At 36.8% G+C, this 23696-nt stretch overlaps 1 protein-coding gene across 5 annotated transcripts in view; it reads left to right on the top strand.

Moving 5' to 3' along the window:
• ANKS6 (ankyrin repeat and sterile alpha motif domain containing 6) overlaps positions 1 to 23696 on the top strand; it is a 48539-nt gene that overhangs the window by 12281 nt on the left and 12562 nt on the right. For all 5 annotated transcript variants that reach the window (XR_004242126.1, XR_004242125.1, XR_004242123.1 and 2 more), the window contains exons 5-16: positions 558 to 664; positions 2090 to 2232; positions 7871 to 8081; positions 8651 to 8700; positions 9738 to 9941; positions 11729 to 11894; positions 12525 to 12694; positions 16241 to 16430; positions 17826 to 17942; positions 19821 to 19888; positions 21193 to 21309; positions 22218 to 22314. Coding sequence is in view for 2 of the 5 variants with exons in the window: in XM_032119760.1 (XP_031975651.1) it covers positions 558 to 664; positions 2090 to 2232; positions 7871 to 8081; positions 8651 to 8700; positions 9738 to 9941; positions 11729 to 11894; positions 12525 to 12694; positions 16241 to 16430; positions 17826 to 17942; positions 19821 to 19888; positions 21193 to 21309; positions 22218 to 22314 (1640 nt within the window). In the remaining 3 variants the exon portion in view is untranslated. The remainder of the gene's footprint in view (positions 1 to 557; positions 665 to 2089; positions 2233 to 7870; positions 8082 to 8650; positions 8701 to 9737; positions 9942 to 11728; positions 11895 to 12524; positions 12695 to 16240; positions 16431 to 17825; positions 17943 to 19820; positions 19889 to 21192; positions 21310 to 22217; positions 22315 to 23696) is intronic.

Below are 23696 nucleotides of genomic sequence, written 5' to 3'. Positions count from 1 at the left end.
AGGAAGTGATAATGTGCCTTCTCAATTATATAATTTATAGCTGTAATTAAGTGAAGTACTGTTGGAAGTTTATAAATTATCTTCGGTCAATTTGGCGTTTCTGTATGCAATTTCTTAATGTATGAGTTGTGAGAATGACATTACATTGAAGTATTAGTGATGACATCTGATGACTATTGAACTGACCTTTGTCGTTCCATCTGCTTTACTGCCCTAGGCATTAATGGCTTTCATTGGGAAGGTGTATAGCAACATATTGCAGTCACTTCCACAGGATCAGCTTAAAAAACTGATTATTCAAATTAGGCTTTTAAGGCTGACTTTCTGCATGTTGATTAATGTACTTCGTAGTGAGTAAACAGTGACTGACAAAGGACTTGTGGGAGCTTCTGAAGAGCTTGTGAACAAATTTTACACTAGGTTAGCTGTAGAATGTGTAAAACTGATCTCTAATAGAGGAGCAATGTTACAAAAGGTTGAAAATGGAGTATTGGGGGCTTCTTTCTTCACTTACTTGTCCTTTAACATGATCAATGCCTTTTTTCCTTCCCTTAAAGAAACAAAAATGTTGTAAAGTATTTGTTAAATCAAGGAGCTGATGTTAACTGTCGTGCAAGAAATGGATACACAGCTTTTGACCTGATAATGCTGCTGAATGATCCAGGTATGGTATTTCAAAATACTCTGGAGAAATGTACAACATAAACAAATATACATTCTTTCCAATCTAGAAAATACATTGCAGTTGCTGGGAAGTATCCTCTGCTGTCCAGGCTGGACTGGACCAAGAAAGGACAATGTGTGAAAATGGTGGGGTTTGAGTTAATTGGTTAGATGAATGCATACGTTTATGGAATAACAGATTTTGTGTATTCCTCTTGCCTTTGTTTCTGAAAACTGTGCTGTTTGTGTCACCAGAGCCAGCTGAATGGCATTTGATTGTGGGGGCACTTGTATTCTGTGGTGTCATTAGCACAGAGCTGTGAGCTGGAGCTAGAAATTGCCCCTTGGTAAAGAGCAACAAAGGGACAGGATAAAGAGTGCAGTCAGAACAAAACTAGGAAACTCCTAGCTGAACCTCTCACTAGTTCTGTAAAGGCTGAGAATAAATCACACCTCAGGGTTCAGGTTGTTTGTATGGAAGTGCTGTGGAACAAGGTAGTGTGTTTTGGGGAGGCTTGAATGAAACACATTTAGTTTTTGTTGTAGTTTGTTTAGCATACATTATTTGATATTGTTAACCATCCTTGGTACTTGAATTGATTTATCTGAAACCAAAACCCATTACTGCTAATGAAGTCTCTGAATTTACACACGTGGTGGTTTTGGTTACTAGCAGATTCTTTTCCTTGTCAAAAGTCGATCACTAATAGTACAGCATTTTAGACAATAAATACAGTGAATTATTTTAGAACTAACTTCTGTCCTAGAATAGTTTGTCTTGTTACTTCTTTCTCGGTCAGTTCTGTCTGCCCTTCTGAAAATTCTCCCTGACTGCTGTACAAAATGCAGATTTACAGAATTTTTTTTTTTCTTTCCTGTCTTCTGTCGTGCTTGTTCTTTTTTTCTTCCTCTTACTTTATATTTCTTAATTCTTTTTTGTCCATCTTTTTTCTTACCATTTCTTTTCAGTCCCTTCATTGTCCAGGCTGAACATCTTCTTTCTCTTTGGGATTTACTTTCGAACTTCTTTTCTGCAACCTACGCTTGAAGAAAGAATATTTATTTTTCTCTACTCTCTTCTGTGTCAGGTGAGAAAAGGGAGCATCACAATATTGTTCTTAACTTGTACAAAGTGCGAGAGGAGGCAGTTCACTTGGTCACATGTGACTGATTCCAACTGAATAGGATGCTTATTTATATTGATAAATACCTTTAGAGAGGTGATAAGACTGCAGCCCACAGTGTGGGGAGAAGGCATGGGAAAATAGGTCAAGAAAGAAAGAAGGTTTGGGGGTTCATCTGCTTTGTGTTTGAGAGATAGATCAGTTGCTACTTATATGGGATTTACAGGGAAAGTGTTGGTGTATTGGTTGTAATTTGGGAAAGCAAAACAGACCAAACATTATCTTAATTTGCTTCCTTTTAGACACAGAGCTTGTAAGGTTATTGGCATCAGCATGCATGGATAAAGACAAGAATAAACTGAACAACAGATCATCTCTGCCTTGTTCCAGAAGTAGGCAATCCTTAAACATCCCAATGTTGCCAGATGACAAGGGAGGCCTAAAGGTAAATATATTCATTCTTGATAAAAACTCATTAATTCCTGTAATGTGTAAGCAGAGAAAGTAATGGGTAAGAAGTATTTTGGATCTAATATGTAACTGGGTTTGTTGTCTGAATTCCTTATTGATGGTGCATTCTGGTTTGTGGAGCATAGCATGTGTCCAACTTCCTTTTTGTCAGATGTCAAGGCAATGGGAAGAGTTGGCATTGAATCATTTCAGTGCCTAGAAATAGATCTCATGATTAAGCGGAAGGTACCATGTTCATAAGTTTGGAACTCAATTTCCATTATCATCTTGCTTTTAAATTTGGACAGAGGGTAGGCTCCTTTATAGCCATAAATGGAAACAGGCTATTGGCACTGAAAATTAAAAAGATCATAGTAGAGATTTTAATATGAAGAGTAGTGGAGGAGCGTGCACTTGAGACTTACATGTCCTCTGGCATGCTGTATCCTTAACTCAAAACTGGTGGTGGTCCAGTGGGAAACAACATGGAGTTAGAACAAGAGTATGCCACTTAAAGATACTGCATCTTGCCCTGTCTGTTTGCAAAAGAGTAGGAAAAAGAGTTTTGTTGTCGTTGCTGTTCTTGTTGCCTATTTCCAGGCATCAGTTTATTTAGGTGAATAATCTTTAATTATGGTGTACCTCAGAATTTCCTGGAGTCCATGTTGTCGTCCTTTATGTATAAATATTACTAGGATCTTGAAAACACGCATGTTAATTTCCAGGCTATTTTTGACATGAATTTTAAAGACCATTTAAAGTTCTGCCCAAATCTGTTTTTGCAGTTTTAACTATGAAGGAACATGTGGTTGTTTTTATATGATTATGCTATTATTCAGTATGATACAACTTATCAATTTAGATGGACCTATTTTATTTAGATGGGAAATTTTCAGATTAGCTTTTGGCTTTATGGAATACAGATCAACAGTGGATTGGATTGCAGTTTTATGACACAAAGGCTTGAATTAGGGTCATAAAAGATTGTGAGATGAAATAAAAAAGATTTTTCATTGATAAGGATATACGCATGAGTGTTGACACTAATTTAATATTCTGGATTGTATGAGTATTTAGTCTCAGAACTACAAAATATTACAGGACTTACTAGTCATAATCAAGTACTTATTCAGCAGAAATTGTGTTCTGTATAGTTCTAAAATAAATATAATCTGGAAGCCAATATAGTCCATTCTTCCATCACTGCTTAATGCTCTATTAATCAGCTTGTCTGACCATGAGTATGTTACATATCTTACTCCTCATACAAAAGCTCAAAGAGGGTAAAAATTACATTTTCAGATTTTCTGGGTGGAGGGTAATGTCATAACAGTTATGTCTCTTTGGGCCATCATGTGGAGAAAGGGCTGGAGAGAAGAACCTCTCCTGGGTTTTGTAGCAGCAGTGTTTCCATGTGGACAACTGCTCTGTGGTGAGCTGGAACTGTAAACAAAAGATACTGGCGACTCTGCCAGTACAGCATTTTTCTGTCTAGATCAGTGCAAGTGTCTGAATGTGGGGTCTGCAGGATCATGGGAATGTGAAAGTGAGAGGGAATTCATGAGCCTAACTTGCCTTTATATGTGGAGACTGAATAAACATGCCAGGAACGTCTTTGACAGACATTTGGTTCACCTCTTCTTTCACCTCATCCCATGGTCTCCATCAGCACCCAATTCCACTACTTGTTGTTTTTTGGGGTCAGAATTTTTTCCTCCTGTTTTAACCTATATCTCTTATGTTGTCCATTAAGTTGATTGATTCTTGTCCAGTGGTCACTTTCATTTTTATAAGAACTGTATAAATACTTAGAGAACTAAAATATTCAATCTTATTTTTTCTAGTCTAAACAAAATTGATCAGTGCAAATTTCCTTGCTTGTAGGTTTTGTTTCCTAAACTTTTTACAATTTCTAGTTTGTATGTTATCTGTCAAGATGAGGGTTCTAACATGAGTGATGAGATTCTAACTATGGTCTCAGTATCACATAGTAGCATACAGAAACTATGTCATGGATGTGTTTCCTGTTATCAGTGAAATTCACTTCTTTTGCAGCTGCAGCAGTAATGCTGTACATCTATACTTAGTTTCTGCTATGTTGTGACTGAATTTTTTTTCTTTTGTGCACCTGCTTTGCTACTTACTTCCTTTCCTATATTAGTACTCCTGATTTCTTCTTCTTGCATGCCAGCTTGACCTCTACTGAATAATGTCAATTTGGCAGTGTTTAAATTCAGAGTGTTAAAGGTGCTTAGAACTTAAAACTGTCTAGATGGATGTCTTCCATAGACTGTGTAAAACATGTGGTTTCATTGTTGCAGTTGTTAGTGAACATTTCCAAACCTACTGCACAAAGTATGTTCTCCCAATTTGAGTTCAAATCATTCGCAATTTGTCTCATTTTTTGGCTGTGATCTTTTCCCTTTATTAATTTTACTTGAATCATATTTTTCTCAATTGTTTGATGAGTGCTACATGAAATAGCAATAAAAGCTTTATTAAAGTCAAGCTGCATTACAGATTTTCCTCCTTTATGCTCACCTGACTGGTTACTCTGTCAAAAAGAGATTCATTTGGTAGAATTTATTTTCAACAAGTCTATGCCGGCTGTGTCTTACAAGCTGTGATGACATATGAAGTTTTTTCAGTTATGCCTTGTCATGTTAAGCATTTTGATCAGTAAATTTTCAGATTTTCCTTTTTCAGTGATTGTATATTTGCCTTTTGGCTGATGTCTGTAACTTCTTCTATACTCTTTAACTTTTACTAAAGATAATCAATATTTGTTCAGAGGTCATGTTGCCTATAATTAATCTGGGGTAATTTTAATCAATATTGTCTGGTTTTAATTTGTATAAGCTCACTTAAATACTCTTACTCTGTTAAGCAAATGCACATATATTCTTGCCTTCCTCCTGTTAATGGTATTCATACTAAAATACCTGATCACAGGTAGGCTGCTTTTAAAGTTTAAAAAAAGTAAGCACTTTTCAGTCTCACCTCTTTGATCACTTTTGTCCTTAACTAGTAGACTTTTTATTTTGTGATGTGTTTCTTTTATTTTTAATTTATGCACAATACAGGCCCTTGTTCCTTTACCTGCTGATAATGTAGTGGATATTCATGGTCTCATTCTTCACCTCTATCGAACAAGAACCATTAACTGCTTTGTTTTTCACCATTTCATGGCCTCTGTGTGAGTCAACACACATGGGTAACCAAGGCAACTCCCAAGCCACAGCTAAAATGCAAGGAGTAGATTTGTTACCTCAACAACAAGGCTGGGTGCCAGAGACACACAGGGACCCAGGCTCCAGTAGGTTTAGCTCATCCTGTAAGAAAAGGCTTCCTGAATGTCTGTGAGAGTGTGTTACCTCTACACAGAAATTCTACTTCTCCAAACAGGCAGAGGGTGAACAACAGTAGGCATAATAAATGGAGTTTTCCACACCTACATTTTTAGCATTCCCAGCTGAAAGGTCACTTTGAGCAGAAACCCTTCCCTCCTCCTCTTTGATTTTAACTCTTTCTTCCCAACAGCCTCAAAACCAAAGTTGTTCCTTTTCCATATGCAAATATTTTATTTCCTCTTTTTTCTTTCTGCCTGTTCTTCTTCAGCAAGTTACACTCTCAATGTCAGTATTAGAGCAGTGTGAATTATCACATTCAATTTCTATTTTAGGTTAAAATTGTTAGAGGGCAGAGATTTCCAGTTATCCCCCTTACTCTTTAATTCCTAACGTTGTTAAAAATGTCTGTGGTATTTCTGAAATGGCAACACCATTCTTCTAGTTCTTTGATACTGTTGCCTTCTCCCACTGCTACTAGATTTCACCCTTTTGATAGACCTGATTTTTAACCAGAAATGCATTTTTGTTACTTGACTGCTTCAGTCTATTTAAAGCCCTTTATTACAGCTTCTGTACATGTGTGATGTGGTAGGGTTATATGGAGAGGCTGCAACCTCCTGCAACAGCAAATTAAAAACTCCAGAGATCAGATCTTCATACTGTGAACACCAGAAGACAAGATAAAACCTCTCCAGTGTCATTACTTTCTTCCCAGAGAGCAGTAGTTTTTTGTCTGGTAACACAGTGGCTGTACTTACTCCATTGCGATGTAGTTTGTGGTGTGAGCGTGTATTAAGGAAGCAGAAGCACTGTGAGGAGTAGTAAGAGAGATGATGGGCAGTTAGAAGTGATCTTTCTTACAGAAGCAAGGTGGCTTCAGTGACCAAAACCAAGAAGTGCACGCACTGTCTTTTGTGAGCTCATTGTCCTCTGTGTTAAAACTAGATGAACTTCAGTTCCTTTTGGAAGGTGAATAAATGCTGAGCTGTGGGTTTTATTGCTTTCCCAGAACTATTTGTCTCTTATGCCTTTTTTCATCAGATCTTTGTTGCTGAAAGTAATGTAAATCTTTATTAGTTGTGATGCCAAAGAGATACAGAAGTGTGAGAACTCTATACATTACTAACGCTCTGTGCAGATTTGAAATGGTTTTAATGGTCTTCTGCTACAATGCAGAGAATAAGTTTACAGTTTATATTACTTCTACTATAAGACAGTTGCTAAGACATTTATCAGTGAGTAGTTGAAAAATATTTAATGCCAAGAAGAGAGCAGAATATGTATTGTGAGAAGGGATTGTTACTTGGATTTGCTATCACCTAAAGCTGCCTTGATGAAGTGTTGTCACTTTACCATGACTTTTATAAAAAAGTGTTCCAGAAAGGGAAGGAGAACTTTACTAAGAAATAATCAGAAGGTACTTAAAATCTGATTTACCTAGAAGCCACATAATTTTTAGTGCAAATGGCATAGGTTTAGTATAGTCTAGAGAAATGTCTTAAAAAAGACTTGAAGCAACTTGCGCTGTGTGCCTGCAAAAATGTGCAAGTCTGTGAATATTTGAATGGATTGTATTTTGAGCAAAGGAGTCCTTTTGTGTAACAGTTTCCACATGTGTGATATCTGTATGGATGGAGGTTATAGCTACATAGTCCTAAGGTTTGTGTTGTTTTCACAGCTGCTATTTCCTTACCTTGCTCTTTTTCAGTTTATAGTCTTTCCAGTCTGGTTTAAATTATCTGTGTAGCAGCACTGTATGGATTGTGGATCTTTAGTTTGACAGGAATACTATCAGAACTCTTCCAGTTCGCCACTGATTTTGAAAATCTTGAGGAGAAGCTTTGATGCAGATCAGATAAGCTCGTATGCACACCTGTAAAAAGCAGAAAATAGAGAGGCCACTCATTGATTCCAGAGAGTGTAAGAACTGATGGTGAAATTGGAAGTTAGTGGGAAAATTAAATATTTGCTATGTAGCTGCAAAAATTCCCTATTCAAATTGCCCTAATACTTCTATCTACTTTGGCCTTCCAGATACTGTGGAAAAACATTTTAAAATATTTGCCAGGTGAAAAATAAGGGAAGAGATTAATATAACACATACAAATCATGGCGAAGGATTCTGTTGGTAACTGCAAACCACTTTAACATTGCTTTTTAGTTTATTTCAAAAATTCCTTGATAGAATTATCGCTGCTGGAAGGATTACTTAATTACACATTTTGTTTCCTCATTTTTTTCTTTTAGTTGGAACTGAATTGTTTTGTCTTCTTATCAATCTAGTCCTGGTGGAGCAGGATGTCCAATCGATTCCGCAAGCTGAAGTTGACTCAGACATTGCGCCATGGATTTCCTTCCAATCAGTTTGCGCCTTTTCCGGATGAGCCCGAACCATCATTAAATTCCACTATAAAAGGAGCCTCACAGAGTGATACGGACACCTCTGGAAACCTTGATGCTGCTACAGCTTGGAACACAAATAACAAAGCTGGTGGTGAGCTCTTGTGGGGTACTCAAGATGATACTATTTCTGATTCCTTTGTGTAGTTCTGCTTTAGCTTAGTATAAGTGAAAGAACACATAATGTATTTGTAGTCTATAGAAGGAAAGATGTTTATACTCACTGTTGATCATGCTGAGTGCAGCATCATTTAAGCAGGAAAATGCTAATATAACCATGTTACTGTTCTTTAGTAAACACCATTAAATTGGACAGGTCACTGAAAAGTATTAGTATCTTCCATAAACTAATTTATGTAATGAAAGCCAATTTATTTAAACAAATAAATAAATAATTCTGAGAAGAAAGAGAAATGGATAAAGCCCAACTTGTAAAGCTCATCTACTGAAATTGTACAGCTCTCCATGAAAGTCCCCCACAGTCTGTGACGTAAAGTTAGACTTGGCTTAACTTTAGTTGAGGTGTGTGACAGTGTCACTGGAAATGTTCATGCTGTGTGCTTACTGAGGGTAAAGCTGTTGATTGTTTAAAAACAATGAGCTATCCTTGGAAACAAAAGTAGAAGCATGTAAACAATAAAACATAATTTATGTATTTTTCAGGTGCAAACACTGCGAAAGGAGGAAAGGACGATGAATTATTGACAACCATGGTATGTTGCAGTGTTCTTGGTATCTTCAGCCTATTTCAGAGGGTCATGTAGCTCCCATAATTTTTACAGTTTTTGCCTCCTGTCCAAGTCACCTCTAGAAAAAGAGCCTGTTTACAGTCTAGACTGGAACTGACAGGCTTTGGTACACCCACCAGTAGTTCTCAGAAAGAACTTAGTTTTGGAAAGTACTAAAAGTAGTGTGTTATGGAAGCTGTACAGACTTCTTTCAAGAATTACCCATACCTTTGTTTGATAAGCAATGAAAAAGTAAAATTGATGCAACTGCTGCTTAGTTGCTGCCAAGCAGTATGAAGTGAGGAAAACATGGATGGAACATGGTACAATGGAGGTGTGAAATTACTAGTAGAGACAACCACAAAATATTTTGTTTGGGATGTGTGTTTGTGTTATGCTTTTTCTTCTTTTGTTATGTTGTAACTTTATATTTCCCTGCAGCTTAGTCACTGGTGATGTCATTAAATTTGGCTGGTTATTATCTTTATGTTCTTTTGTAAGAAATTTGAGTTCTTTTGTAAGAACTTTTGATATGACTGACTGGCAGAACTCCAGGGAGCAAAATCAGTTGTGGTAGTTTTGTCTCATTCTTCAGTACACATACAGCAGGAACACACAGTTGTTCACTGTTTCCAGGTATCCTGTCTGGAAATACAGAGAGGACTACATTGTTATTTCTTTGGAAATTGATTTTTAACATTCTTGTTAAAGTTAACTTGAGCAGTATTTTTAGCCCAGTAAAGGAAGAGACAGTTTTTGCCACTTAATGAACCATATTCGTTGTATCAAATGAATAGTCGTAATACTGAGGGGTGCCACAATGTTCATTGGTTTCTCTCTGTTACTATGTGTTATACTTCTCCTCAAGTAGTACTTTTGTGTCTCATTTCCTTTCTGTTTAAAAATGCTTGTGTTTTCATCTTTTTGCTTAACTTAAAATTTTGAAAATTCATCACCAGCTCCCAGTAATCTTTCTTAAGAACTATCTTTCCCCCCCCCTTTTCTTTGTTTCCCTCTCTCAGCTGAGGAGTAGTGCTCCATTTACCAGGCTGCCCAGTGATAAGCTGAAAGCAGTGATACCACCTTTCTTACCACCCTCAAGCTTTGAGCTTTGGAATTCTGACCGAACACGACTCAGCAAAGATGGCAAATCTGAACAGATGAGAACCGCCTGGCCACAGAGAGCCATCAAGAACGATTTTAACAGCAGTGGGAATTCTGATATAGTAAGCAAACGAAATGTGTATGAAAATACCGTGTTATGTCCAGGTCCTGCTGACCAGGGAGCCACTTTGTTTCTGATTAGAAATTATTTTTAACCCACTGTCTCAGCAATGGCTTGTCCTTTTAAGCAGTGCTGCTTAGGAAGAATGCACATCTGTATGGAAGGAACATAATGGAACGAAAGTTTTGTGTGAAATGAAACAACTTTTTCTTTGGTTTGGTTTGACTTTTGGGGTGTTTTGGGGTCTTTGATTTTGTTTGGTTGATTTTTTTTGTTTTGTTTTGTTTCGTTGGGGTTTTTTTTCTTTCTTTCTTTCTTTGGCTTGGGGGGGGGTGGGGTGTGCTGTTAACCAGAATCACCAAGAGTGTGGGGGAAACTGCTCTGATTTAGAAGACCAAGGACAGAAAAAGAAGAATTAAAATTGCTCAATTTTTAGGAACTGAGCAGGGGAGAAGAAATACCAGTAAGACCAATATACAGACATAATATTCTGAAAGATTAGCAGTAGATAAAATTGTAGTGAGTAGTGATCAAGTGGGCTTGAAGGCACATAGCCTTAAATTGGAACTACTTTAAGACTGGAAAAGGTCTCAATTATTTCTGTTTTTGATAGAAGGAGCTTTCCTGATTCTACAATGTTTTCAGTGAAAATGCAAACCAAAAGAAAAATAGGTGGTTTGTCTTGAGACAGGAAATAAAACAACCTTGACAGCCTTTTCTTTTGTAGTTTGAGAAAAAGGAGAAGTGCTTACTTCCCTTACTGTAGAAGACTAGTCCAGAACGGTATTTCAGTGTCAGCTCCAGAAATGGGGCAAGGAAGACATTTAGGAGGATTTTTTTTCTCTTTTCTTTTTTTTAAGTGGAAGTTAGCTTAATAGCGGTAGAGGTGATTTAGGTGGAATAAGGCAGACTATTAGAAGGGAAGTGATGTAACAGGAAGGTACGTGTTTATCATCCCAAAAAGGACAGTTGTAATAACATAACTGAATAATTGGTGTGTGTGTAAAGTGAGGAGCAGGGAAAGTAGGGGAGGACTAGCCATCAGTCCTTCTGTGAGGAAAGAAGTGTCTTGCTAAGGGTATAGGAAGGAGGGAAACAGTAAGAGTTGGAAGAAGTGATTTGGACAACAGGATAAGAGACATGAAAAAGCTGAGCTGCAAAAGCTCATATGTCAGATGGCTGTCACTGGCTAATGGTGTAAAAGAAAAAGAAATGAAGGAGGATGTGGCTGAGGAGTTGGGTAATGTGTAGCTAGATCAGTAGTGCCTCAGTTAATAAAACTCAATAAAGTGGTGCAGCTAGCTGTTTAGATTGCAGGGAATATAAAAATATAGCTGGTGGAGAGAAAGTTTATATCAATTCTTGCAGCTTAATTTGTAAGAAATAAAGATATGATGGATGAGAAGTTGGTGGTAGCTGTTTAAGATGGGAGAGACAAAGACAGGATTCTGCAGGAAAGACATTTTAGGTGATATATTTTCTTTTCTTCCCCACTGCTCAGAATACTTTGTATATCATATCTCAGGTGCATCATATATGCTCATTTGTGTTGGCCAAAGATTAAGAAGAATTAATGGTTTAATATAGTGTAATTTTTTCATTGAATAAATACATATATATATAAGTATATGTTCAGTATATATGTATGTGTAAAATAAGATTCTTTCTGGTATCCCTTTTGTTCTTCAGTGAAAGTTTCAGAACTTGGGATAACTAAAATAGCAGTTGAAGTTTGATATTTATTTTTTTCAAGAAAGAACAAAATTATTTTTCATTTTTTTTTTCCAGACATCTGTTAGCAAAGGTACTAGACCAGTCAAATTACCAACATTTGCAAGAAGGCCAGCATCTCCTTCAAATTCCAATAACTTCAACCATTCTCCCCATTCTTCCGGTGGATCCAATAACATCTCAGGAATTAACAGGCACGGAGGAGAACTGCATAACAGATCAGGTACCATTTTTAATAAGAAAGTAATTTGTATCTTATTCAGGTAAAAAAATAGTGTTTGTGATGATGGTAGAAGATACTAAACCTTTTCTGAGCACTCCTACCACTGTAAAAGCAAAGCTTCTGTAAATTTAGTGGTCACAAGATTGAACTTCGGACACCTACCTAAGGGCAGAGAAGCCTCACATCTGTTACAGAAGTATCAGTGGTCGGCCCAGCTCATGCAGATTTTACTGGGCCCACCCCATGTCATTGTGCCATGCATGTCATAGTGCTGACTCCTACACATGTTGCTTACTTTTTGAATTAAAATCAATTAAACCAATTTTATTTTCAATTAAAACCAAAGCTGCAAGCATTTTACCATTAGTTATTGAAGACAATATGGTGAAGTGGCTCATGAAAGTTATATCTAAGGGTGTCAGCTGTGTGTGTGTGTGAAGCCAGGGATGGCTTCTCTCTTCTGCAATTGATTTTTGCTGTTTTTTCTGGAAGCTGTTGGACAGATCTGAACCTTACAATTGTTTTTTGCTTCATCCAGTCAGTTTTTAAATGAAAGTGAATGTTTGAGAGTTAACAAACATTTCAAAATTATGGTTTCCTTTACTGGGTTTATTCTGTTTTTTGTTTTAGGTGGCAGTGCAGATAATGTTTTGTCTCAGATTGCAGCCCAAAGAAGAAAAGCAGCAGGCTTACCTGAACAGAAACCCAGCCAACAGCACAGTCCAGTCCAGTCAACTCCTTCATCTACTCTGTCAGATTTGCAGTGTGCTCAGATTGTTGGCAATGGACATGGTGTAAAGGTAACAGGAAATGTAAAATTTTGCACTTCCAAACTGGCCAATTTTAATAGGTCATATCTCAGTTATGGGTGGTTGGTGCACAGCATTGCACAGCCAAAAATGAATGAACACACTTGTTACGTTAGTGGAAACTTTTCAGCTCTACAAACCTTACTTTTAAGTGCAAGTCTACAGAAGATGAAACCTAATAATAAAACATGATTTTACTTTATTATTAGTTCCACTCTGTGTTAAAAAACAGTAAATGTAATGCTTGATCTTAGGGTAGATCTGCACTATTATGGTTTCTCATTATTTCTTTCTATGGTCCGGATCCAGTGTTTTATGTTAGTTATTCCTGGATTTTACCCTGAAGTGGTATAGTTAGTTTCTCTAGCTAGTTTCCCTTCAAAGGCTCAACCTGAATGCAGAGCATGTCATAATTTGTACCAGGATATGCTGAGCACAGCAACATGCATGTATCCAGTCTGCTCCACAAGGTGTTACTTTCAAACAGCAGGTCATCACCAAAGTCGGGTTTTGCTCGCAAGGCTGTACTATCTGTGCTGACTTCCCTGTCAATTCCATGGAATGAGTAGCTTTACCCTCATGACCTGCATGTTTTTGTGCATGTACTTTGAAGTTCTTAACTACTTTGTACAACATTTTTGAGGGTTAAGATTTTAAATCTTGAAGATCTGCAGAGACACAAATTTGAAAGCAGCATCATAACAGCAGATGCGACACGCTGTTGAGAAATTGATGGGTTTATTTACACAGGGAAACATTACATTTCAGAGAGCAAGAGAAAGAAAACACATAATTTGGGGTTTATGTTCTAATGCCTGTTATTCTGCAAATGTTAGAATATGTGAGCAAGAGCAAAATTTCTCCAACTTTTGCTATGTAATCTCCAAGCAGCTTATTTTGTTTTGTTTTGTTTTCTTTGCATCTTTCAGTGAGATTCTTGAAATTTTGCCTGAGGAAACAAAAATGACCAGAGTATAAACTTAATACTTCTGCAATCTCATTCTGTGATGTCTTATATGACAACAGTACACAATATTCGTATTTAATCAATACATAAAAATGATAAACAAAATTGCGAAGTTGTTTGGAAATTTCTGGAGGACGAAAATCAGGAAAAGGTGCAACTACCAATGCTGAAACAGTTTCCATGAATAGTCACTTTGTCTCTGACCTGTCAGTCCTGATTTTGGAGGGCCTATTGGTTGCTTTTCAAAGATGAGACTGGGAGCTAAAATTTCTAACTCAGTGGGACCACCAAAGCCTAAGGATGCATATCAATTCTTTGGCATATGATAATATTTCCTCCCTTTTTATCCCATGTAACTGCTCCCTGAGTTATAAATGATCTGTCTCTTTTTCCTGTAGACAAAACCCCTTTATCATCCTCTCCCCTCATTAAAGTCTTCTCTGCAGAGCAGCTACCAAATGCTTTTTCTTTCAGAGGTGGTCTGACCAGTATGTTTTAATTAAACTCTCAGCATGTCCTCTCAGCTTGTTTTTAGCTCGGAAATAATTTCAGAAGAGCTCCTTGTGTGCCCCCCAAAAGTCTCATTTTTCTCAGTTATGTTAATCAGCCCACCAAGAGATAATACCTGTGAGCTTTGGGCTGCAGATGGCCTTGTGTTGCAGCAATGCTGCCACTGAGAAGTTTAACTACTGTTTCCACTCACAGTGGGATATATTATGGGATAAAGGAGTACTGAAGTGCAATGTGCTGCAGATCATCTTCTGGAAAGGCTGTTCATCATACCATTGAACAAAAGATTTTTAAACAACATTTTTGCCACTGTTTTGGAAAGGCAACAGCTTTTCTGGTGCTTTTTGCTTAGATGTCTAGAAGAGTTTCATTCTATCCACCAGTAACAAAACATGTCATAGTGTGGATCTCACTATAGATGTTCATGTATCATTCAACTGAGGTGATTTTTGGAGATTTCTGTTGGGAGAACACAATCAAATATGGATCCACACTGACTGCCAAAGCTAGCAGTCTACTTTGTTGTTGTAATCAGCAATGTAAATGCTGGAAATATAATGTCTATATCCATTGAGGAATGGCATGTGTCCTCCCATTAGGATCATGCTGTCTAAACTTGGAAATAGCTGATCTAAAAATGCAGTGATATTACACTGATCAATTTTGCTAAAGGGGTGAGGTGGTGCAAGCTTTAAAGAGAGGAAAAGAAAAATATGAGTAACATTTTTCAGGAAGATGTAATTTAAATGGCTGCAGACTACGTGCTAGGGAGGGAAGACCATTCTGAAACACAAATGGCCAATAATAATTTAGATGGAAATTTGGGACAGAAAGTTGAAATGAGTTCATGATGCTCTTCAGAGACCTCTCAGGTTTCTATCATGTTACATTACTTCTAGTAAATTCAGTGCAGGGCTAAGGAAGTATTATATTCTGACATGGGATAGAGTAATGGAAGAATGTTACCATTCAAATAAATTTTATATTATAAATCCGCATCTCTTTCATTAACTAGAAAAGTTCCATTTATGCCACAGCACAGAAGCAAAATTGTAAAGACAGGAACCTCTGTCATTCACACCCAGATCAACTTTTTTATCAGTTTGTTGTAGTAGTCTGAGTGACAAAAGGTATTTAAACTCTGAATGCAGGAATCCAGGAAAAAATCACCTTCTTTTTGGGTCATACAGTGCAGACATCAAAATATATATGTCGATCAAAGAATTTAGGAGATGAGGTGCATTGACTGTTTTTGGAAAAGACTGATGATATGTGTACACACATATATTCTTATTCCCCATTTTAACTCATGTGTTTTCGTGTTTTCCATGCCTCCAAATGTGTTCCATATTTGCAAAATTCTTAATAAATCACTTGACTCCTGTTAGGTAATAATAAATTTCAGGATTGGCTGGAAACTTCCATTCCAGTGCAGCAAGGGATTTAATGCGCCCAAAACTTAGTTTATGCTTGCTACATGTTTCTTGTTAACCCAGCATGAAGTGCTACTTTAAATTAGCATCTCATATGCTTTGAGAATCTCTAATTGAGGCTTTATTTATTTAATGAAATATCTGAAGAATGAAAATCCCTATTTGAATAGTCAAAGTCATTTACTTGTTTCTGTTATTAAACTGTTTTTATCTGAACTGCAAGTTTTACTTTTGCTTCTCCTGCCCGTTCAATGGGAGGTGGGGAGGTGACTGAGAGGCTGTGTGGTACAAAGTTGCCAGTTGGACTTAAACTACAGCTGTCCTTTTAGAAAAAGAGTACTTGTAGTGCTTCTAGGCAGTATTGCTTTACAAGAAATAATTTTCTTATTACAAAATTACAGCCTTAACAAATGTATTTTTCTTGATGAATTTGAGGAGACAAGACTTTCATCTGGGATAAAATCACTATTGCTTCAATTATTTCAATATACATCAAGCAGAAACTTCTAGTTGTGACTATATGCTCTGCAGAAATGACAGGCAACTTAAGTAATATTGAAGGATCATATATAGGTAAACACTTTTTTGATTATTTTTTAACTGAAATGATTGTATCATTAACTGCAGCAAAAACTGGAGATGAACAAAAGACCTCCATCTGGGACTTCATCTACGTCTAAAAGCACATCACCAACTCTCACACCTTCCCCGTCACCTTCTCCATCTCCTAAGGTTCAAAACACAGAGTCTTCTGTCTCTTCTTCTCACAGACACGCCAAGAGCAACGGCTCCAGCAGTGGTACCATCACAGAGGATGGTGGGTACCTCACTGTAATTACAGGGCATTCATTCATCAAGAGCACTGCATGTTTAAAGCTGTAACTGTACTGGACTATGTGTGTGTGTGTCTGCATGAGAATGAGGTCTCTTTTCTTTCTAGAAAATATATTATGGTGGTTTTTACAGTGAGATTGGCGTTCCTGCAATAATAACTGCCTTTTTCTCTCCCAAAACCTGTGATTTTTTTCCATTTACAGAGAGACTGGTATCATCTCAAAGCTAGCATAGAACATGTCGTTAGGCCACTCTTAAATGGCCTCCTTCCTTTTCCCCCTTCGTGGCTTAAGTCCTGTTTTTCACCCTTTGCTGAGGGTACAAAACTAGAACTTTTTTTTGGTGTTTTGGTAAATGCAGGGGAGCACATCACTACAAAGACACATTTTTTATTCATAGCAAGTTATAGCTACATGAAGTTGATTAAGAGCTGTAGTACATATTTTTTTCTAAATCACCAAAATAACCTTATTACAACCTCTTTTTAACTAAAGTCATAAGAAAGAATGATAATGTTATTACTTTTCCAGTAAGATTAATACCTTTTAAACTAGACTTTAAAGTCTAAATTGCAACTTCTAAAAAGTCGTTTTACTGCATTGGAAACAGGATATCAAGAACTTTTTTCTCTCATATAAATATCTCAAAAAAAATGAAGAAAATAACTTGACTCAGAACCTTTTAAATAAGAAATGGAGGCACTTTGTACTATTTTTGTTTTTTCTGAAATCATCTCCATTGATTTTGGTTTCTTTTCACTTATGCCAGCTTTGTCCATTAACACTGTAATTCCATTTGACACTAAAAACAGGTGATATTTGATCTTCTTTCTGTCCTCTTCTCATGGCTTAGCTGTAACATATTCTAGTGACTGCTGGAGCAAATCCTTTCACATTTAGTGCCATTTTATAATGATGACTTGATAACATAAGAGTCGTTGATTAAGAGATACATAAAAGGAAGAGGACTCACTGTTGGATAACGAGACTAATTCCCCAAGCCATCAGCTGCTCTCATCTCACCTACTGAAGCTGGATTTTGTGACCACACACTAATGCCAAGATACTGTGAGTTCCCTTGTAGGAAGGTTGTTTGTCAGTAGCTCAAGTAGCTCTGGGTTCATTGTGTTTGCAAGCTTTTGTAGCTAAGTGCTCCTTTAATTCAAGGGCTTCTCTGACTCTGATTTGATTCAGCAGTAGCAGTACAAATGCTGATATGCCAAGCAGTAATCAGAAGAATAAGTACAGAAGGTCTGCAGTGTTAACTTGTCTTTTCTTTCAAGTGAACTTAAATGAATAAGAAAATTGATTTGCATTGACTGTTACTGTGAAGGAACAATAGGCAGCAGGGTTCAGAGGTGTTCTTTGTTTCTTTTTAGGCAACCACTTGGTGGACCATCAACAGCTTGGCTCTATGCTGAGAGCCAGTGATGTAGAGAATAATGAAAGACGAAACCATGTGAGAGTAAAAGAAGGCTCTGAAAACTTGGAGAAAGGTAATCTTACCTTACTACTACAGACTAATATAAAAGAAGGTGCTTATTAGGAGTAACATGGCAAAATCACTAAGAGCTCCAAGAACTTAAGCTTGCTCCAGGGACGTGGGTAAGGAGACAAGGTAAGTGTAGAGCAAATGAGAGTGATAAAGCAAAGGACAAACATGTTAAGCAAACATTGTAAAAGTGAGAGGTTTCAGGTTTTGTTCAACCTTAGTGTAATAATACAGGAACTGGAAGAGGGATAGAGGAAGAGAGAACATGAAGGGCCTACACTTGAAAGCAGTCTGTGTGTGTGTGAAAGGTGTTTGGTGTTACAGTTGTTTATGACAGTAAGACTGAGCTCAGAGACCCTGAAAGTTTCTTCCTGTGTTATGGCCTACGGTCTAAGCACACCAGCATGATGAAAAACGCAAGGGTAGCTAACACCCTAAAAGAAAAAAAACGTTCATAATATATCTAAGGTCTTCTAATGCACATCCTCTTTTCTCTCTCTAAGATGATATTTTTCATCAAACAATGTGGAGAAGTTCCCATGATACAATTTTAAAACTGGTTACCTTTTCCCATGGATTAATGTCAGGGTACTAAAGCTTTTAGCCTGAGACCATGTCAATTTTTGCAAATCATGTTAGGCATACCAAGTTAGGTGAACTTAATGTAAAAAAAAAATGCAGCAAAACCCTAGCAGAAAATAAGACTCAACTAGAATTTTTCTCTCCAGTTGTCTGTGGACTCTTCTATGTAAAGAAGAAGTCTTCCAAAATAGTACACAACGGTGTGTTTATCTTGAGGTACTTGATGTCTTTTGAGAAGCTTAGAGTGTGAGATTCTCTTTCCTGTTGCTACTGATGGTGAAAGAAAAGGGAAAGTCAAAAGACAAAGAAGTTAAATAAATGAAAACAAAGTGTATTTGGCAATGGACTAGTGATGTCCTTAAAATGAAAGTGAGTTTATATGCAGAATATTAAATATAGTTTCATTTTATAGTGTAATAATTCATGTTCTTCATTTTGACTCTGACTTCTTAGTTTAACTGACCACTTAGCTACTTAAGGGGAAAAAACAGATCGTTAGTTACTCATGACTAAATAGCAAAGTAATAAAAAAGAAAACTTTAGCTGAGAGAGGTAATGCATAATTAAGAGAGGTAATGTCAGGTTATTCTGAAAGTGCTTTTATGCTTTTTAACTAATCACATTTTAGATGTGTGGGAAGAGTCACTATCAGGTCCTGCAACATTTAATTTCCTTAGACTTTAAGAGGAAAGTGCTCTTAGCCTTGGAAGCTGAGCTTGTAAAACTTTAGTTTTCATCTTAGCTGGGCTTCAGCTGTCTGTGTTCAAGATGCCTGGATGTCAGGCACATGAGGAGAAGAGGATTCAGAAAGACCTGTGTTGTATGGTCTTTTGAATGAGCAGGTGTGTGGTTGCTTGGTCTACACTTTACCTTCCTGGATGATGACACAGAAATAGGCCATTCAGTTCCTTGCCTGCTTGAGGAGTTTTGCTGTCTAACCTGCACAATCTGGGTCAGCCATCTGGGGCCAAGCACCTGCATTTTAGACATTGAAGTGCTTAGGTATTCCTTACTGGTTTGGTTTTGTAAGATCCTTTTAATGAGGTAGAAAGGGCAATACAATGGTGTTTATCCTAGCAAAGTAAGACTAGATGGAATTACAGTCTATGTAAGTAGGTGAGAACAGAGTAAGCCAGTATTTCAATTTCTAATGGAGAATAAATGTGGTTGGTTTTTTGTTACCATACATGATTATAGGAAATACAGGTTTTAATATATATTTTCAGTTCATAATACTGAGATGATTAAAATCTTTTCTAATCCATGAGGTTGATTTCTTTTTTTTTTTATGTTATTACAGATGAGCTGACTGGCATCCTTAAAAAATTGTCACTTGAGAAATATCAGCCTATATTTGAGGAACAGGAGGTATGTCTCTTCTAAAAGATCTTTTTTTTTACTGTTTTGGTGGAAGTAGGGTATAACACATGTTGCATCAGATCTGTGATCCAGAATCTCAGATTTCAAGTTCTATAACCATTCCTGATCGCAGAGAGGACCTTGAAATGTGGATCAAGTGGTATTTGTGGCATTCTCCAGGATAGTGCAAATAGCTTTATTCTTAACCTGCACCTTTTATATAGATAGGACTTTTTTTCCTCTTTTCCTCTCTGTTTTTACACTCTGCTTTTTCTATATATATCTTTATCCAATGTGGCTAAATAGTTTATAGGACATACTGTATCATCCCTGGAATCACAGCTGGAACCTCATTTGCAGATGGACAACAGCAGGGTGGGAGTCACTGAGATGGCTGCTTTATCTTCTTTATCCACTCTGCAAAAGCAAAAGGAGAATTAAACTGGGGAATGTAGGCATCCTGGTAGATGAGACTGGTGACATTGACTTGCTAAAGGATGCAATGAAAGGAAATGTTGCTGAAAATAAGTAAAATTAATTCACTGCAGTCTTAAAGGCAGGATCAGATGGGAGCAAATATTGTGTGTTTATTTGGTCAAAGCAAAGGGTAGTGAATGGACATGCACTAAACTGACATTGCTACAGAGTTCAGGATTCAGCACAAGTCCAGACAATTTAGCTGCATCACAATATATTGGGTTATTATTGTTCCCCTGCATGATAGGCAAGGGAGCATTCTGTAGGAATTAATATGCTTTGTGTATGAAGGTTATATCAATATGAAAAGTTTTAGATATTTATTCTTATCACAGCGTTATGGATATGTTGTTAATAAAAACTGATATATGAACAAAACCTAGGTTTTTCTCAGGGTACACTGGAAAAGTAAACACAATATTCTGAAATTCCAAAAATACTTAGGGGAAAAGGGTGAAGAAAAGAAAAGAGGGAAACCTTAGGCATATTCAAGTAGCTGCTACTGTAGGCAGAGGAATTTCTGTGGAGTGTATATATTCTGTATTAATAGGAATCGATGGGGAAAAAAACTAAAAATCCATTAATATCTTAGATTTACTATCACGATTAGTTAAATGATTAACAGCAGATTAGAAGCTTTACAACAGAGTGGTAAAATGTGTACCGTTTGGTGCTGGAAATTCATTAAAAATACTTTTTGCACAATATTTACAGTAAGTCTATATGATTAAAAAGCCTAACAAACCGCTTTTGACCTGTAGTAATGAATCTTTGCATAGGTAAATTTGTCTTATATTTTTTTCTTTTATTTCTTCTTTTTGTTTTTTAATATACAGGTGGATATGGAAGCTTTTCTTACACTTACTGATGGTGATCTGAAAGAGCTGGGTATTAAAACTGATGGATCAAGACAGCAAATTTTGGCAGCTATTTCTGAACTGAATGCAGGAAAGGTACATTTTGAAGTACTGTACTTAGTAAATTATTTCAAGGCTTGTTTGTATAATTAGTTCAACATACATTTTGAAATTCAGTTGCAGATGTTAGTTAGAAAAGCTAAATTAATTTTTTCCAAGCAAAGTGTTTCATGTATTTCATTAGTGAAAAATCTTCCTTTGGGGGACTTCCTGTTCTCTTTCAATAACTCCTTCTTAGTCCAGTGAAGAAGCTATTTGTAAACAGGAGCAATATTGCAGTTTCTGAATATTGATTTCAGCAGTGCTAAAAAGAATCATCTGGCTGCAATAGTCCAGCTAGAGAATGCAGTATAAGCAGAAAGGTGTCCTTTGGTTAACATAACAGGTTTTGATTCCTCTGTAATTAGGTAAATAGCTCTTCTCTCATTTCTTACACTTTTAATGCCTTTGAATTTTATATCAATATTAACAGATTTGCTAAGATGTGTACAGTTAACAGTGCTCTTGTCAGAGGGAGTTTGTACTGGAACCTGTCTTTGATTAGGCCTGCTGAAGCTTCTCAGCAGCTTTTTTAGATTGGAGGTCCATTCGCTCTCTAATCGTGGAAGTTCAGACAAAAAAACCACAGACAATTTCCCCAAGTTTAGATCAACAGTAGTGATGAGGTTAAAAATTAGGGGAGGTGGATGATGTTCCATGCTAAGACATGCAGTAAAGATAGGAAGAAAGTAACAAAAATGTTTCTATTGGTGTCTGGTAGTGTCAGGAAAAGATTACTACAAGGTTTTCTATATGTCTCTGTGAGGTAAGGATTTGTTATTATTTCTAATAGTGTGCTGAACATAGACACACATTATTTACACATTTGTTGTGAATTCATAATAAATTAGTTTTTTAAACAGAAATTTAAGAATACCTTATTTTATTTTACTGTTCTTTTACAGGGTCGAGAGAGACAGATTTTACAGGAAACTATACACAACTTCCACTCTTCCTTTGAGAGTAGTGTTAGTAACACACGGCCGCCAGGTCATTCCCAATGTAAGTAGCACCTGAAATTAACTGAAAAATTAATTACAGGTTGAATCACAGAATCACAAAATCAGTTGGAAAAGACTTCTGAGATCAGAGTCCAGCCTATAACGAACACCACCGTGACAACTAGACCATGGCACTGAGTGCCATGTCCAGTCTTTCCTTAAACACCTCCAGGGATGGTGACTCCACCACCTCCCTGGGCAGCCCATTCCAATGTCTAATCACTCTTTTGGTGAAAAAAGTCTTCCTAATGTCCAAATGTGTGGATATTTTATTTAATACTTGGCTGGAAGACAGAATGTGACAAACAAGCCAGTTAGCTGCTTTCCTGGTTAATGATGTATGTCTCTTGCTGTGACTGTAGAGAAGATTTCAACATGAACAGTAGAGGTATCTCTAAGATGTTTATACACCCCTCAGTACTATCTGGAATAAGCATAGATTTTTGTTTTACATTACTAAACACAGAAAATGGATGTAAGTATAGCAATCCAGAGTGTACAGTATACTGTCTGTATGTATGTATGTAGCATCAGTGGGAGGTGTTCCTGTATGATACATACTCTTCATACACTTTTGCATACTCTTTATAGCAGACACTTTAGTATGATAAGGTAGAATAAATATATTCAAGATTTACAATTTAGCGTAACAGTTGAGGCAGCTATGTTAATTATGTATTTAGGTAAGTGTGCATTTAGTTATTTTGCATAGGTGGTATTTTTATATTATCTATAGTTGGATTCTTCGGAATACATGTATTCCAAGCACCAGTGTTATCTGCTAGCCAAGCTAGAGAAACTGCCTTTTAAAATGCACTGTCTGTAACCAAAGCATTCAGGAAGGTGTTGCTGACCTGTAATTAATGAATACATTTCCTACACTCTCCGATATAAAAATTGCAAATCTCTGTCCTGCCAGCCACCTGAAACAAAGGCAGATACTCATCTGTTACTCCAGATTAAGGAATGGGGCATAACCTATCTACATAGGTGTACTTCTGTATCCATGTTTTTGTAGAAACAACAAAAGCCATTGACTAGCCTTGAGAAGTTCACCATGTTAAAAGTGCTTCTTCTTCAATTGTTTATTTTGCTGCTTTCATCCACTCACAAAATAATTTCATTTGTTTAGGGGCGATGTTAAGTAATTCAGATATTGTATGCTTTAGGAAACCTTAATAATGAGGTAGTCCCAGTTGTTCCCATCTCAATCAGCTGCATTTCACTAGCTATGTGAAAGCAGGTGCTAACTGTTGACCTGCTGATGTCTTGGGGAAAACTAGGAATTGCTGGGGTAGTTAGTGAATGTGGGCTACTTCCAGTACTCTGTGTAGTCTGCTTGGCTGAAAGCCACTATCAGGTGTCCCTGTACGCATTGTGCAA

The sequence above is a fragment of the Corvus moneduloides genome, chromosome 1 (assembly GCF_009650955.1).
Source record: "Corvus moneduloides isolate bCorMon1 chromosome 1, bCorMon1.pri, whole genome shotgun sequence".
Taxonomy (NCBI): Eukaryota; Metazoa; Chordata; class Aves; order Passeriformes; family Corvidae; genus Corvus; species Corvus moneduloides.
Note: the sequence above shows the minus strand (reverse complement) of the source record. Positions and strands in the feature narration are given on the sequence as shown.